The sequence below is a fragment of the Ylistrum balloti genome, unplaced genomic scaffold, assembly GCF_031769215.1.
Source record: "Ylistrum balloti isolate Yb309-2 unplaced genomic scaffold, AGI_CSIRO_Ybal_v1 Utg369618, whole genome shotgun sequence".
In the NCBI taxonomy this organism is placed as follows: Eukaryota; Metazoa; Mollusca; class Bivalvia; order Pectinida; family Pectinidae; genus Ylistrum; species Ylistrum balloti.
In genome coordinates this window covers 1,501,969-1,518,595 of record NW_026781890.1, presented here as the reverse complement: position 1 = coordinate 1,518,595, position 16,627 = coordinate 1,501,969, and the positions used below count along the sequence as shown (strand labels likewise).

Here is a 16,627-nt window from a genome sequence, read left to right as displayed (position 1 = left end):
ACCAGAGGCATGTTTTGCTTGTTGATAGTGTTGGATTCTGATGATGAGCGAGAGATCGAACAGAGATCTGACCCGGGTATACTTTGTACCACATCTAGGGATTCAGGCATTCATTCCTTTGGGAAAATGTTTCATATATTTTCAAACAATTTTTTTCTCCCAAACATCTGCCAATATATGGTTGTCCAAGCTGTCTTTGTGTGTTATTTTATACTGCTTGGCCCATTTGAAACCTTATCAGTTATTTGTCAGCTGAACTCAAATGCCATGTGGTACCCTCTTAATAAATGACTTGTAAGCGATGAGGCTTTGAACACTGGGCCCTGTTGGTAAAAAATAACTATCAATTTATTATCCAACTTCTGTAATCTTATTGGCCAAGGTTTAAACCGGTATGATGCAGGTAGCTTTTTTCACAATTGTTCTGTTATTTCATTTTCGAAATTATCACTCATTAAAGGGCCAATTTGTCAACCACAGTATTTCAAAATATTATGGTGTCCCTAAGATATCTCTTATTAACTGCATGATAAGCTCCAATGTCTTTGTTTGAAAATAGACCTTATTGATATATGGCCATTATTTTATATACCTGATACCGAGCAGGGCGATCCTTGTACAGTATCAAATATTCATGCATGAAGCCCATCAGTTTACCATTTCAAAGGTTTCCAGTAAAATAAAGATTTGAAAGAAAAGTTTGATACATTTTGTTTAAAGAAAACATTAACTATTCTACATTACTTCTATAATGACATTTGTTTAAATATTGATTATTTTAAAATTCACACTTTTAAAACTATTTTGTTGTCCTGGGTTTGCTGTCAGTCATTCCAGGATTTTCACTTTATAGATATTATGGTTTTAATTACATCAGTGTTTGTTGTTAATATTTAATATATACTTCTGTTGGGAAAAAGCAGTGAAGATTCTAGTAATAAGACATTGATATGTATAGTTTGTACCCTTGAGTGTGTTTACCACACTTCAATTATGGCTTTATATCATCATCCTATTTGGACTGATGTCTTAAATAGGTTTTATTGGTAAGCTCTTTACTATTGGAGATAGCTGTAACTTGCAGTAGTCATATATAGGAAATCCTTTGAAATGGTCCAATATGTTAGTAGCATGCACCTGGTTTACTCCTTGGTATGTGGTTGGTAATGGCATGATTTCCTTGTGTGGTGATTTTAAAATGTTCTTTTAAGATCTCATTATAATGAAATGTTTTGGTGAATATTGAAATAGTTTACTCTCTGTTGTGGAATATTGATATTAAGTAAATCTCTAAAGGATGATCATAATATATGTAATCTACATTGTTTATTTTTTGTTAATTGTTCTGTCCTTGAACATTCCCTACAGAATAAAACCTTTCTGTGGTTATTAAAATAATGTGAATCCTCACAGAGAGAGGGTTGTTGTATGACTTGTGTATTTGTGAAATAAACGTTACTGTTTTATATTTTCAGGCTCAACTAGAAGTCCACAATCTCACAGTCAGAAACCTACCAAACCATTTGCTCCTCTAGGTAAATATATGTGTTACTGGAATTCATGTTCCTCCTGCATAAGGTCAAGGTCACTTGTATTATTGAAAGAGCTATGGATTAGCAGTCGGTGATCCATCCAGAAGTCTTATTGTGGCACTGTCCAAAGTATATTATCTTATGTGTAACTGGCAAGTTTTGTATTCTTCATAGCCTGTATTGGAGGGTCATATTCTAAAATCTATATATGTATATATAAATTCATTAATAATAATACATCATTCAATAGAGATCAATATTAATCAATGCAAATTGTAAAGTAAAATTATTGTGATACAATTATCATTTAACAGCTGTCTGTTGATCTCTCAAATTCTGATTTTAAAGCTGTTTTTGAAAATATGATTTTTGAAATATCCTTGATCCTTCTTCATAGAAGGTAATTTCTTATAACTTGTTTTGCCAGGAAATCGTAAGGCTTTAGTGGAGAAATCTGGCCTTGTGAAGCATGCCACTCCCCGAAAACAGAAGGATGCTTCTAAACAGACAGGCTCTGACTCCAGGGGTGCATCCAATAGGTATGTGGACTAGGGGAGAGAACTCTTTTGAAGAAATTTCCTAGTCATCAAGTTGTATTTAATAACCTCAGACTTGAAAGTTACTTTTACAGATAATTTGCCTGCTCTGTATTTCAACTAACAATTGTCCTTGGGCATATGAATAATTCACTTTAATTTTTTTGTTTTATCCAAGAATGAGAATGTTACATCCTAATTGAAATTCAATTGTGCTAAAGAGAAATATAATGAGGGTCTTCGCTTAATTATATTTTAATGAAGTTTTAGACATGTTGAATTATTTAACTAGTTTAGTTAATGCCTTATTGAATAAACATAAAATAATTGTGTATTTAAATTCTATATGAATACTTGTATGTGCTTTTGTGATGTATGTTGTTGAAATGATTGAATGTTCATTTTTTTTGTGCAGTGAGAATCAACAGTTCCTGAAGGACATTGTTACAAATGTACTTGATGGACAAGGAGTCAGCTGGCTGAAACTTGGACGCATACGGCGACTAATGGAGGATGAAAACTATCGTAACTTTATTGTGAGCAGACTGAACAAAAACCTGGACAAGAAACTGAACGATGACACGCAGCACCTGGAAGATGTAGTAATAACCTTTATTTAAATATCTTGTAGAAAACATCACTGTTTGATCTTAAGCTTCCTGAAGATCAGGATTTTTTTAAAGAATTTCCCTCATCCTCCCATGTTTCTATGATATGATCCAGTACAACTCCAGTAAAATGTTAACTAGCTTTCATTCTGATATCACCTCTACATACAGTCAGGGAATCTCAGTTTTGTAATCAAAAATTTTGTTTTAAAAGTAAGGAATTTCTAATGGAAAAGACAATGTATGCAATTCCATTAAAATTTGAACCATTTCTTGATACTAGAGTTGGATGAAAATTTATTAAGTAGGAACTAGTATTTAAGATCACATTTCTGTATCAATTTCTACTACTTTTATATGGGGGAAAAAAATCTGTTACAGTCAATGACAAAGCAGGTATTCAAGGGCATGATGACCTTGATGAAGGCCATTGTACATGGGCTGGAGCATACTTACCAAAATCATGGACTAGGAGGGATGGCCAGTGCTTACATGGTGCTGGAAATTGCTCACACTCACTACTGGGCTAAGGAGATCATTCCTGGTACTGGCAGCAGTAACCGTAGTGACACCAGTGTTACCCCAGAGGTAAGTGAAACCTGCAGGTATCATATTTACAACATAAGGACATCACTTACAATGCCCAGGGCTACAACAAGCATGACATATGATTCTGGTGCATTATCATATAAGCATGTTGTAATTTATTATACTTCAGGTCAGTAGTGCCAGATTAAAGCAGAGTTCATTTGGTAAATCTATGTTGATATCTATGTACTGTTACTTTTGAATAACATCTGTTACAACAAGCTGCATGAACTGAATGTAGCACTAGTATATTACTAACAGTCCGTGGGGAAACGCCATGGCAACATATGACAAACTGACCAATGTGGGTCAATGTTGGAAGTAGGGTTGGTTGGCTGAGTGGATCGCAGTGTGGTTTGCTGTGTATGTACTAAGGTGAAATCACTGCTACCTTAACTTGACCTTTGACCTTGACCATAAATACTGAAAAAGCCAGCATGATACAGGATTGCAAAGTGAATCTTGAATACTGATTCATATACAGACAGAAAACTTGGGAAACAAGAAGAGTGTTATAAAAACGAGGTGCATTGTTTTAGGATTGGTGCAGCATTTTCCTGATCTTTGTTCTTGACAATACAAACTGAAAACAAAAACAGAGCTGTTACCATGTGTTTCCAGAACATATCTCAATCACGGTTACATGTGTAGACATCAGCCATGGGAAATGGGAAATAGTTGCAATACCAGAATGTGGGAGGTCATATACTTATAGAGGACACTTTGACCTCTGCTTGACCTTAGAATTTTGCTGTAAATACTGAAAAAGAAAATATATATGACAAATATACATAATCTATTCTTTTATTTGGTCTTTGTTGAAGGCTTATAACTTGGTGGAAAGGCAGTGCTGATATAGAAACACATCTTTGGGATGTAGGGGTATTCATGAAGACGAGGCTTCATGTTATACCAAGATTTGAGGACAGTTTTTCAGGGTCATTTACCGACATTATAATCAAAGAAAAGACTGAGCTGTGTAGGATACTTCTGTCTCAGGAGAGACTGCTAGTTACCCTATTTAATATCTGACGTTATTTTGCCAGCTGTGATCACTTATTTCCCAAGCACTGTTTTCATGATGCTCTATTAGTTTAGATGTTCCAGTCACTATCATATGATATATAAATAGTTATTTTTCATGAAAGAATCCATTGCTTGGCTGATCTAGCTTTCAAATTTGGCTGTTGCAGTCATTGCCAAAAAATGATATACCCATGATATGAAACAGGTATATGTGATGAAAAGAAAAGCATTATGTTGGAAAGGGGAAAAAATCAATATTTCTCCATTTGTTTGAAAGAATACGTGATCTAGTCATGGATTTTCATGAAAAAATAATTACTTTATCCCATTGAACACTGAAATTCATGCAAAAGTGCTCAATATTATTAAAATCTGAATTATGAAGACTTGACAGTTAACATCATGTAAATTGCCTTTGGGAAGTTAGAGGTTACATGGCACCTGTCATACGTTTCTTGCTGTGAAGACTTGTAATATTGTTTGAGTAATTTGTAGGCGTGATTTATGTGTGATGTGGAGTCTAACGTAAATTTTTTATTGAAGCATCTTGTGATAACGACCTGCCATGCAATACTAATCATTGTAGATCAACTCTCCGTATGGCAGTCACGAGAGTTTGTCGTCACGCAGTGAAGATTCTCCTCAGAAATCAGAGTCCCACAGTCTGCATGAAGAACATATGGTTGCTGCCCTTGGTAGGGATGCTCTTTGAATCGCACATAATGTTTTTATTTTTCTGATCTTTTATCTCTTTGGTTTGGAACTATATATAGACATATAATCCTATACATATATATATCTATAGCCATTTTGTAATTCCTGCTTTCAGTCTCTTTCAGCTTTATGTGATTGATATATGACATTAACAAGCTTAATAAAACATATGTTTATATTAACCTAGTGACATTAGACTGACACATAAAAGATTTAAATTAAATTTCTTTTTCATTTAATTATCTTTTTAAGTTGACAAAAACTGTTCTGTATATTGCATGTGTTAAACAAATTATAGTAAATAGTCATGATAAATATATAAAACAAGTCAGAACTGAAAAGTTCACAAGAATAGATAGAATTAGATTACAAGAATGTTCACCTACACTTTTTCCTTTACAATGAGAAGATACACACAATTTATTTCCATTAAAAACCTACTTAATGCTTGTGCTGGATTTAGATTGGCACATAGATGTTACTGAGTAATGATTCTAACCAGCAATTTATGAAGATGAAACAAAAAGGGAAGATGTTTTCCATGAATGAAAAGCTGAAGTATTCAGTGTAAAACCATAGCATTGCTCCTGCATTTGTCATCATTTTTATTATCTGCTGCTTGTGTGATCAGCTTCTGGTCCAGTGACTTGTGTTGGTCAACAGCTTTTGCAGTGCATCACATTTATTTTTTATGGCTTGATTGTGATATTTTATGTGTTTTCCTTTTGATTTTCAAATGCCATGACATCCCTTGATATTAAAGCAGTTTAAAAGAAAAAAAACAATTTTGTGTTAAGGAACTTAATAATCAAATGCTTGCAGACCTGTTAAGTGTGTACATAAATTGTGCAGAATGTTTTCCTTCAGTCTTTTGCACCTGTATGCTTTGTAGAAATAACCTCACATTGATACATAGGATATGTTATATGCTGTATAGAAATATTATCAAATTAATTAAATCCAATAATCAAGGTACTAACAATGTTTTCATAGTGACTTCCGGTTCAGGATTAGGGTGACCCTTTGTCCAGTTTTGCCTCTTTTATTTTCCATTTTTTGTTTATGGCTTAGCTTATCTTTTGCTGTGTTGTACCTTGAGCATTTTTGGACCGAGTGATTTGATTGGTTGGCAGGCTCTCACCGTGCCGGTTTATTGCCCGCTGTAGGTCACACATGTCCCGGCTGGACCCGGGCGGAGCGGCCTGTATCTACCCATTATTCTGATCACTCCACCTCTAGCAATAGCACAGAGTCAGGTTGGTATCCTCCCCTTGCACCCCCACTGCTTATTCCCAGTGCCTGCTCCCTCCCCAAAGCTTACCTCCTCCCCATCCCTCAAAGGCTTGCTTGGCTTATGTATGCCTCTTTGTATGTTGTTATGGGCACTAGACTAGTATTTCACAGGCAATCGTAAGGAAATATCATCATCATCATCATCATCATCATCATCATCATCATCATCATCATCATCATCATCATCATCATCATCATCATCATCATCATCATCATCATCATCATCATCATCATCATCATCATCATCATCATCATCATCATCATCATCATCATCGTCATCATCATCTTCATGGGTTATTAAGGAGAATTCCACAATGTTTAGGAATTTAGTGTGTTCAGTCCCATAACAACAAATGATATGATCTCTGGATGGCTACATCTTTTTGTATGAACAATTTTCACATTCTGCAACATTTGGACAGTATTAATAATGACAAATTGAAAAAAAAAAAACTAAGAAAAAAAATCCATATATAATGATAATGTAGATTTCACAGAGATCTTTTGCAAAGACATTTATGATTTGTTGTGTTTGGTCGTCAGCATCAGCTTGCATTGATTAAGCCATTACTGAGTTCAGTTTAATTTACTGTTTCATAGCTTCTGGAACTTTTGTATGTTTTCTTTGTATTGACTTAATCTGAAAATTGTTTAATTGATAAATTAATGTCTGAGACTATTATATTGTATAATGGTCATAATATGATTAAAGCATGAATACTCTGAATGGCTTACTCAATTGTCATGTCATTTGGCTTTTTATGATAATTTCTTTGGTGGCGTTTTTCTTCACTCTTCTTTTATTTACACATAGCTTCACTAACAAGAATTAATTGAAACATTTTAATACTTTTTTGAATTTCAGTCAGAAAAATGAGTTTATTTTAGAAGATGTAACAGTAAAGTTCATGTTTGCTGGAAAGTATTAAATCGTTTTAAATGACTAATCTTGATACATGTACCAGGATATGGTGTCATAGAAACATATTCTTTATAAAATATCATTTATTACATTTTATTTCAAATTCTAATGAATTGCATGTTGTGTATGATTAATTTAGGTCAATGATCGTCTTATCGATGATAAGGTTGCATGGTTTACATTAATATGGCTTCAAGTTGGAAACTGTCTGAAAGAACTGCAGCATGCTTGTTTTAAAGGTTAACTTAGATAACCTGTATACTTGAGAGAGGAAGTAAAGTTACTTATAGTTCATTTCCTGTAGGCTGCTCGTAATACATAAATCTATTAGATGATCAAGGTTACAGTCTGAGAGTTGAGGAGGCACAGTTCTAGAAATCCATTACTGTAGAACGCTTGAAAGGTTCACATTGGTGGTTATAGTCCAAAGACAAGGGAATATTGTACGACCATATAGTGTATGACAAGAGTTCTTCACAGAAATACCTCCTTTGTCTCATGTTTTTGTGGTTCCCATTTGGTTCAAATTAGAAATACTGATCACTTTTGTTAGCATAATAACCCATTATTTTTATTCAAAAGGTGAACTTATTCATAAAAAGATGTAATTTTCCAGTAACTTTATTACACAAACTGTCAGGATATTGGACCCTAACTCTTGTATGTCATGTTTATTTCATATCTTTTAATGAAATTCTTAATGTGGACTTTTTTTGTTGATTCTTTCATTAATTTCTGAAGAGAAATTATAAGTTGGACATGTTCCCTGATTCGGCTTAATTGTTTATGAAATGTTATCTTCCTCTCCAGGGTCTCCGGTACTGGTGAATGGTGAAGAGTTTGAGAACATCGAGATCCAGTCTCTACACCAGGGAAATGTTGATGCTAGCCACTCTACTGTGATCACATCCGGGAGACATCCTCTACAGGTAGACCAGAACAGGAACACTGCCAAGTCCAACAACCCCAATAAGTGTGACATCATCATCACATCAGGAACAAGCTCTGATGCTGTCATATCCTCCAATTCTGATGTCATGCACCAGATGGTGAAAAATAAAGACTTGTTTGCAGATAGCGGTGGAAAGCGTTTCAGTGTTGACTCGGAAAATTCAGAGGCAAGTACCCTGATGTCTAGCAGCTCAGAAACAGTGGGGGAGGATGAAGGGCAGAGGAAAAAACGGATAAACCATCACTCCATCAGGAGCACTTTGTCAGATAGCGAGATGGAAATGTCTGGGGTGCGTAGAATGTACTTTAAAAGTTAAAAAGTCTATTTGCATGATGTTTTCTTCACTTCTCTATTTGGTAGAGGGGATAGGGTATGTATGTGGAAGAAACTCTAGAATTACTTATTGGCAATGTCTTTTCATGAATGATGGATGAGAAATGATATTTTCATACAAGAAACTTTTGTATATTTGAAATGTATTTTATTTTTGTATCTTGTGAAAATATTTGTATGTGAAAAAGATAATTTAAGATTAAATTAAAATTTAAAATTTTAGAATATTTGTTTATAAAAGAATTTCTTTGGATGTAGGAAAAACAAAAATCAGCATACGAGAAAGAGATTGATGATGAGGGCTCTTGTGTGTTGTATAGCAGATGTATGGAACCAATTTTTGCATGTATATACTTCCATTGGTATATGAATACTTGGTTATCTATGTGGGTAATATTTAGATTTGAAAAACTTCTTGTTTGCATGTGAAAAACATCTTTTTTTCTTTTGTATGTATCCAGTCTTCCATGCAGCATTTGACTTATCTTTAATCTGTTGTATTATTTCTTCAACAGACTACGTACTGGTTTAGGGAGTTTTCATTTTCAGTCATGCCTGACAAGAAATGATTACCAAACTTATTTTTACTGATTACCTGATATCACAGACCAAAAGCTTGACGTAATAATTTGATGACTTATTTGAAATACATCCTGGCCTTACATTGTACTCATTGTATAGAAGGATTTATTAACAGCCTTATAAAAACTGTTTTTTTATGATGTGATATGTAATGGAGTAATTTTTGTCAAGTCTTTTTATATATATTTTATTTTTTTCTCTTTTGTGATAAAATTGCATGAGGAAATTTCATTAATATTATGAATATTTGTGTTTTTGAGATGAGAAAAAAATGCAAGGTACCATATGTTTCACATTGATCTTATGAATGTTTTTGAGAATAAGTTGTTTGTCATCAAGTGATTGCTGTGTGTTAACTGAAATATGTGATTGTTTTCTCGTTACTCTGTTGGAGAAATAAGAGTATGTCTGTATGTTACATATGTTTTCGCGTGCAGGAAAAGTTTTTTTATAACGAGGAAAGATTGAATTTATATTTCGAAGAGAATTATTTAGGATGTAAATGCTTCTACTAAATTTTGTGTCTTTGCATTTTGAAAGGTGTCTTCATCAATATATCCTCATTGATATGTATTAGTAGATACAGATAGTTTATGTAAATGTTGATCACCAGTGAACACTGCTTGTTCAAATATTTCTATATACATATAATCAGGATGTGGCCTTAATCCCCTTTATAAAATAACAGGTTTTCCTAACAGTGTTAATATTTGCTATTGAAGACATTTTTTCTGTGTAGTATTTGATCAATGTACTTGTATCTACCTATAGATGGTGAACTACACCAAGAGAACACGATCTCCCAGTACCTTCAGCAACAAGAGCAGTCTGAGTTCTGGGTATCGTTACCCAGAAGGCAAGATGTTGAGTACATCACCGCTTCCTCTCAGTCCAGAGACGTCACGCATGTACCTGTACGAGGGTCTCGTCAGTAAGTTTAGCTTGTTTTTTTACAGTAAATGATTCAGTTTTCTTTGTTTCTGGGTATTCCTGAGACTATTAATTTCATCGCTCCACCTTGTAGTATTGAGGTGTAATATCTTATTACATGACAAACAAATAAAATCTCTTTTATTTGCCAACTTCCATCGAAACAACTCCCTCTGAAAAAAAGTGATTTCCAGTTGTAACAGTAAGTGGGAAAAGAGGTGGCACTATTCTAATATAGTAACTCTGGCATCAGCTGTGGCATTCTACCTTAACATTTTCAGGTTTTATCGTAAGTTTTTCCAAGTAGAAGGATATTATTAATATCACTGAGCAGTTGATCATTAAATGATTCAAGCATTATGAATTATTCTCAATGTGTTAATCCATATATTCATATTTAAGGGTCTAAAAGTAAAATTTGTAATTATATGAAATATAACAACAACAGATGGGCTATGCTGTTCTCAAACAGCTCTTATCAAACCACTTTCATTTGTCATCTGCGAGAACTTGTGATTATGGTAATGGGAGTGGTTAGTGCAACTTTTTGTAGTTCCTAGAATTGTTATAATAAGCCTGATTTTCTCTGGAGGTCTTTATTTAATTCAATGCCTCTGCGAGAATTCAAACCCTCTACCTCTGGTTTACCACTCTAATGCTCACCAATTTCACAAAGAACGTCTTTCACTGGCTGATGAGCTGTATACTGCAGAAAATTACCAGTGTTACAAACAAATGTCGTATGATGCATTGTTTGGCATAAATAATCTTTTGTGGAAGACTACAATTGTAAAAAGTAGACGTGGTGTGCCCTCCCTTGCTCCAAGGTAAATAGGGGTAATCTATATTAATATATGACCTGTTTCTCCAGCCAAGGACAGGTCACGACTGTGGGACCAAATGCAGTTCTGGGAGGATGTGTACCTTGATGCCGTGGCACAGGAGCGTGACATAATTGGCATGGACCAGGGACCTGGGGAGATGATGGAGAGGTAGGGTACAGTTTTAGTCCACTGATCCATCCATCATCCATGCCAGATATAGATATTTGTGTGAATTTATATTTAGCTGCATTTCTCTGATATTGCTAGTTCCACAGTTTTATAGATTGCTGTTAACATGCTATGTTATACATGTTTCTGATTCTCTGACTCTGGTTACACTTTTCCTGTGGCCTATACTTTCTGATTCACTGACTCTGGTTACACTTTACCTGTGGCCTATACTTTCTGATTCTCTGACTCTGGTTAGACTTTACCTGTGGCCTATACTTTGTGATTCACTGACTCTGGTTACACTTTACCTGTGGCCTATACTTTCTGATTCATTGACTCTCGTTACACTTTACCTGTGGCCTATACTTTCTGATTCACTGACTCTCGTTACACTTTACCTGTGGCCTATACTTTCTGATTCACTGACTCTGGTTAGACTTTACCTGTGGCCTATACTTTCTGATTCACTGACTCTGGTTAGACTTTACCTGTGGCCTATACTTTCTGATTCACTGACTCTGGTTAGACTTTACCTGTGGCATATACTTTCTGATTCACTGACTCTCATTAGACTTTACCTGTGGCCTATACTTTCTGATTCACTGACTCTCGTTACACTTTACCTGTGGCATATACTTTCTGATTCACTGACTCTGGTTAGACTTTACCTGTGGCCTATACTTTCTGATTCACTGACTCTGGTTAGACTTTACCTGTGGCCTATACTTTCTGATTCACTGACTCTGGTTAGACTTTACCTTTGGCCAATACTTTCTGATTCACTGACTCTGGTTAGACTTTACCTGTGGCCTATACTTTCTGATTCACTGACTCTGGTTAGACTTTACCTGTGGCCTATACTTTCTGATTCACTGACTCTGGTTAGACTTTACCTGTGGCCTATGGTCAGACTTTACCTGTGGCCTATACTTTCTGATTCACTGACTCTGGTTAGACTTTACCTGTGGCCTATACTTTCTGATTCACTGACTCTGGTTAGACTTTACGTGTGGCCAGTACTTTCTGATTCACTGACTCTGGTTAGACTTTACCTGTGGCCTATACTTTCTGATTCACTGACTCTGGTTAGACTTTACCTGTGGCCTATACTTTCTGATTCACTGACTCTGGTTAGACTTTACCTGTGGCCTATACTTTCTGATTCACTGACTCTGGTTAGACCTATAGTGTAATACTGATAAAACACAAGATATAAAGATGACATATATGTGTATAGAATAACACTTTTCTAGATTATGTTTACAACAACTGTTAAGGCTAATGTTTACCCATCTTACAGGTATAACTCCTTAGGAGACAGTGAAAAGAAGCGCCTTGAGCAAGATGAGGATCGCCTCTTGGCCACTATGTTATACAACCTGGCCAGTTTTATGGTCATGATGCGCTGCAATAAGCAGGAGATGAGGAAGAAAGTGCGACGTCTTCTCGGAAAGTCTCACATAGGCCTTACATTTAGCACTGAGGTCAATGCTATATTGGACCAAGCAATGAGTATGGTAAGTACTAGCATGCCTAGAAAAAGCTATTTGGAGATCTTAACTAAACCAAGCAATATGTATTGTGAGTGGTAACATATGACAGACCTACATGTTTACTGTTAACAGCTACTATTCTCACGAGATGATGATCTTAGTAAATTGGCACATTTGTCTACTGGAAATTACATGCTTATCAAATAATACTACTGATATCTGTCTAGATGTTTGCCTCATGTCTGTGTCTCTCGTAATGCCTTGATTCTTGGTTTTGTCTCGCAAATCTGTCCATGTATATTAATTCTGTTTCTGCCTTCAGCATGGAAATGACATACCCCTGAAGCCAATGGGAAGCCGTTTTATGCAGAAACAGTCTTTCACTGTTCATTGGGGAAGTGATAACTCAGGGGACATGCTCTTCATGGAGGTTAGTAAAGGGCTACATTCTTCATCAGTCTGAACTATAATGTGTTACTGACATATTTTTACCAAAATCTTTATCATGCCATACAGAAACTCCGAATTGAAACATATGAACAGTGTTGGCAGTTGTGAAAACTTACTTGATTTCATACCCACATTAGTGTTACTGTTTAAACTTTGTTTTCTACCCAATTTTTGTGTCCAGTTAAATTTACTTATTGCTATATAAAATTTGCAATCACTACTGCATTAATGTTTCTTTCTAAAATAATTGAGGAACGTTACTGAGATTAATTCTAACAAAAGTCCTGTTTATTTACGCCTGACATAGGTTTGTGATGATTGTATTATTCTGCGGAGTGTGATGGGAGCCATCTGTGATCGTTGGTGGTACGAAAAACTTGTCAATATGACATACTGTCCTAAGACTAAAGTTCTATGTTTGTGGCGTAAACATGGTGAAAAGGTTCAACTCAACCAGTTCTACACTAAAAAGGTAGGATTGAGTGTAAAATGTATAAGTTCTAGAGAAAAAAGTTTTATCATCATAAGGTAGACATCAGCCTATAGCTGTAATCCTACAGGTAAACATAAGACATGTTTATAGTTACTGTATGTGGATCATAAGGTAGACATCAGTCTATAGCTGTAATCCTACAAGTAAACATCAGACATGTTTATAGTTACTGTATGTAGATATGACCTCAGCTTAGCTGTAATCCTACAGGTAGACATGAGACCTGTTTATAGTTACTGTATGTAGATATGACCTCAGCCTAGCTGTAATCCTACAGGTAAACACGAGACATGTTTATAGTTACTGTATGTAGATACATGTATGACCTCAGCCTAGCTGTAATCCTACAGGTAAACATGAGACCTGTTTATAGTTACTGTATGTAGATATGACCTCAGCCTAGCTGTAATCCAACAGGTAAACATGAGACCTGTTTATAGTTACTGTATGTAGATATGACCTCAACCTAGCTGTAATCCTACAGGTAAACACGAGACATGTTTATAGTTACTGTATGTAGATATGACCTCAGCCTAGCTGTAATCCTACAGGTAAACATAAGACATGTTTATAGTTAATGTATGTAGATATGACCTCAGCCTAGCTGTAATCCTACAGGTAAACATGAGACCTGTTTATAGTTACTGTATGTAGATATGACCTCAGCCTAGCTGTAATCCTACAGGTAAACATAAGACATGTTTATAGTTACTGTATGTAGATATGACCTCAGCCTAGCTGTAATCCTACAGGTAAACATGAGACCTGTTTATAGTTACTGTATGTAGATATGACCTCAGCCTAGCTGTAATCCTACAGGTAAACATAAGACATGTTTATAGTTACTGTATGTAGATATGACCTCAGCCAAGCTGTAATCCTACAGGTAAACATAAGACATGTTTATAGTTACTGTATGTAGGTATGACCTCAGCCTAGCTGTAATCCTACAGGTAAACATGAGACCTGTTTATAGTTACTGTATGTAGATATGACCTCAGCCTAGCTGTAATCCTACAGGTAAACACGAGACCTGTTTATAGTTACTGTATGTAGATATGACTTCAGCCTAGCTGTAATCCTACAGGTAAACATGAGACCTGTTTATAGTTACTGTATGTAGATATGATCTCAGCCTAGCTGTAATCCTACAGGTAAACATTAGACCTGTTTATAGTTACTGTATGTAGATATGACCTCAGCCTAGCTGTAATCCTACAGGTAAACACGAGACCTGTTTATAGTTACTGTATGTAGATATGACTTCAGCCTAGCTGTAATCCTACAGGTAAACATGAGACCTGTTTATAGTTACTGTATGTAGATATGACCTCAGCCTAGCTGTAATCCTACAGGTAAACATTAGACCTGTTTATAGTTACTGTATGTAGATACATGTATGACCTCAGCCTAGCTGTAATCCTACAGGTAAACATGAGACCTGTTTATAGTTACTGTATGTAGATATGACCTCAGCCTAGCTGTAATCCTACAGGTAAACATGAGACCTGTTTATAGTTACTGTATGTAGATATGACCTCAGCCTAGCTGTAATCCTACAGGTAAACACGAGACCTGTTTATAGTTACTGTATATAGATATGACCTCAGCCTAGCTGTAATCCTACAGGTAAACATAAGACATGTTTATAGTTACTGTATGTAGATATGACCTCAGCCTAGCTGTAATCCTACAGGTAAACATGAGACCTGTTTATAGTTACTGTATGTAGATATGACCTCAGCCTAGCTGTAATCCTACAGGTAAACATGAGACCTGTTTATAGTTACTGTATGTAGATACATGTATGACCTCAGTCAAGCTGTAATCCTACAGGTAAACACGAGACATGTTTATAGTTAATGTATGTAGATATGACCTCAGCCTAGCTGTAATCCTACAGGTAAACATGAGACCTGTTTATAGTTACTGTATATAGATATGACCTCAGCCTAGCTGTAATCCTACAGGTAAACATAAGACATGTTTATAGTTACTGTATGTGGATCATAAGGTAGACCTCAGCCTAGCTGTAATCCTACAGGTAAACATGAGACATGTTTATAGTTACTGTATGTAGATATGACCTCAGCCAAGCTGTAATCCTACAGGTAAACATAAGACATGTTTATAGTTACTGTATGTAGATATGACCTCAGCCAAGCTGTAATCCTACAGGTAAACATGAGACCTGTTTATAGTTACTGTATGTAGATATGACCTCAGCCTAGCTGTAATCCTACAGGTAAACATAAGACATGTTTATAGTTACTGTATGTAGATATGACCTCAGCCTAGCTGTAATCCTACAGGTAAACATAAGACATGTTTATAGTTACTGTATGTAGATATGACCTCAGCCTAGCTGTAATCCTACAGGTAAACATGAGACCTGTTTATAGTTACTGTATGTAGGCCTTCTTGGATACCCAGCAACTGATTGTAATCTTAAGAATATGATATTGAAGAAGTTGTTTTACTGATCTTTCTAAAAATAAAATGATGTTTGGAGTCTTCATGATGAGATAATTTTACCTTGCAGTGTCGAGAGCTGTATTTCTGTGTCAAAGAAGCTATGGAGAAAGCTGCTGCTAGGAACAATGGGAAAATTGCAGGTAGACACTCATTGTATGATAAAATATATCATGACATCTCAACCTTACAGCATGTCTGATCAGTTAGTGCTATTTTTCATATGGAATATACAAATTTTTAACAGTCATTTTACTTATTATAAAAAAATCATTATCATCAGAGTGTTTATATATATTTGCCTTTTGTCAGGTCCAGAATTGGGAGGGGAATTTCCTGTACAGGATTTGAAGTCTGGTCAAGGAGGCCTACTACAAGTGTGTATGGAGGGAATCGGGCTCCTCTTAGCCAATAGCAAGGTGAGGATATAAATCACCCTCCCCGTACATGTCCCATATAGTCATATGACTGTTGATTGATGTATAAAGGTAGACACTCACCAAAGGTTAAAATGCTCCTCACCACCTCCCCATCTCAATCTCGTGTATCAGCATTGATATCTATATCTGCCAAATATGTAGTGAGCTTGTTAGAAATTATTGTGTTTTTTCGTAATTGAGCTTTGTCTTAAGAAACAGATATAATTAGTTCAAGGATTTTTTATAGGGCAAATTATTGAGCAATAAAAAGTTAAATACATTTCTCGTT

The 16,627-nt window shown here is 35.4% G+C and overlaps 1 protein-coding gene across 3 annotated transcripts in view; it reads left to right on the top strand.

Annotated features, from left to right (window-relative positions):
* LOC132549243 (MAP kinase-activating death domain protein-like) overlaps positions 1–16,627 on the top strand; it is a 72,083-nt gene that overhangs the window by 42,496 nt on the left and 12,960 nt on the right. For 2 of the 3 annotated variants that reach the window (XM_060213168.1, XM_060213160.1), the window contains 13 exons: positions 1,476–1,535; positions 1,960–2,071; positions 2,484–2,670; positions 3,058–3,264; positions 4,877–4,985; positions 8,030–8,460; positions 9,858–10,017; positions 10,888–11,008; positions 12,312–12,528; positions 12,827–12,934; positions 13,262–13,426; positions 15,990–16,062; positions 16,232–16,338. In XM_060213168.1, coding sequence (XP_060069151.1) covers positions 1,476–1,535; positions 1,960–2,071; positions 2,484–2,670; positions 3,058–3,264; positions 4,877–4,985; positions 8,030–8,460; positions 9,858–10,017; positions 10,888–11,008; positions 12,312–12,528; positions 12,827–12,934; positions 13,262–13,426; positions 15,990–16,062; positions 16,232–16,338 — 2,057 coding nt within the window. The remainder of the gene's footprint in view (positions 1–1,475; positions 1,536–1,959; positions 2,072–2,483; positions 2,671–3,057; positions 3,265–4,876; positions 4,986–8,029; positions 8,461–9,857; positions 10,018–10,887; positions 11,009–12,311; positions 12,529–12,826; positions 12,935–13,261; positions 13,427–15,989; positions 16,063–16,231; positions 16,339–16,627) is intronic. The other variant, XM_060213176.1, reaches the window with a different exon arrangement.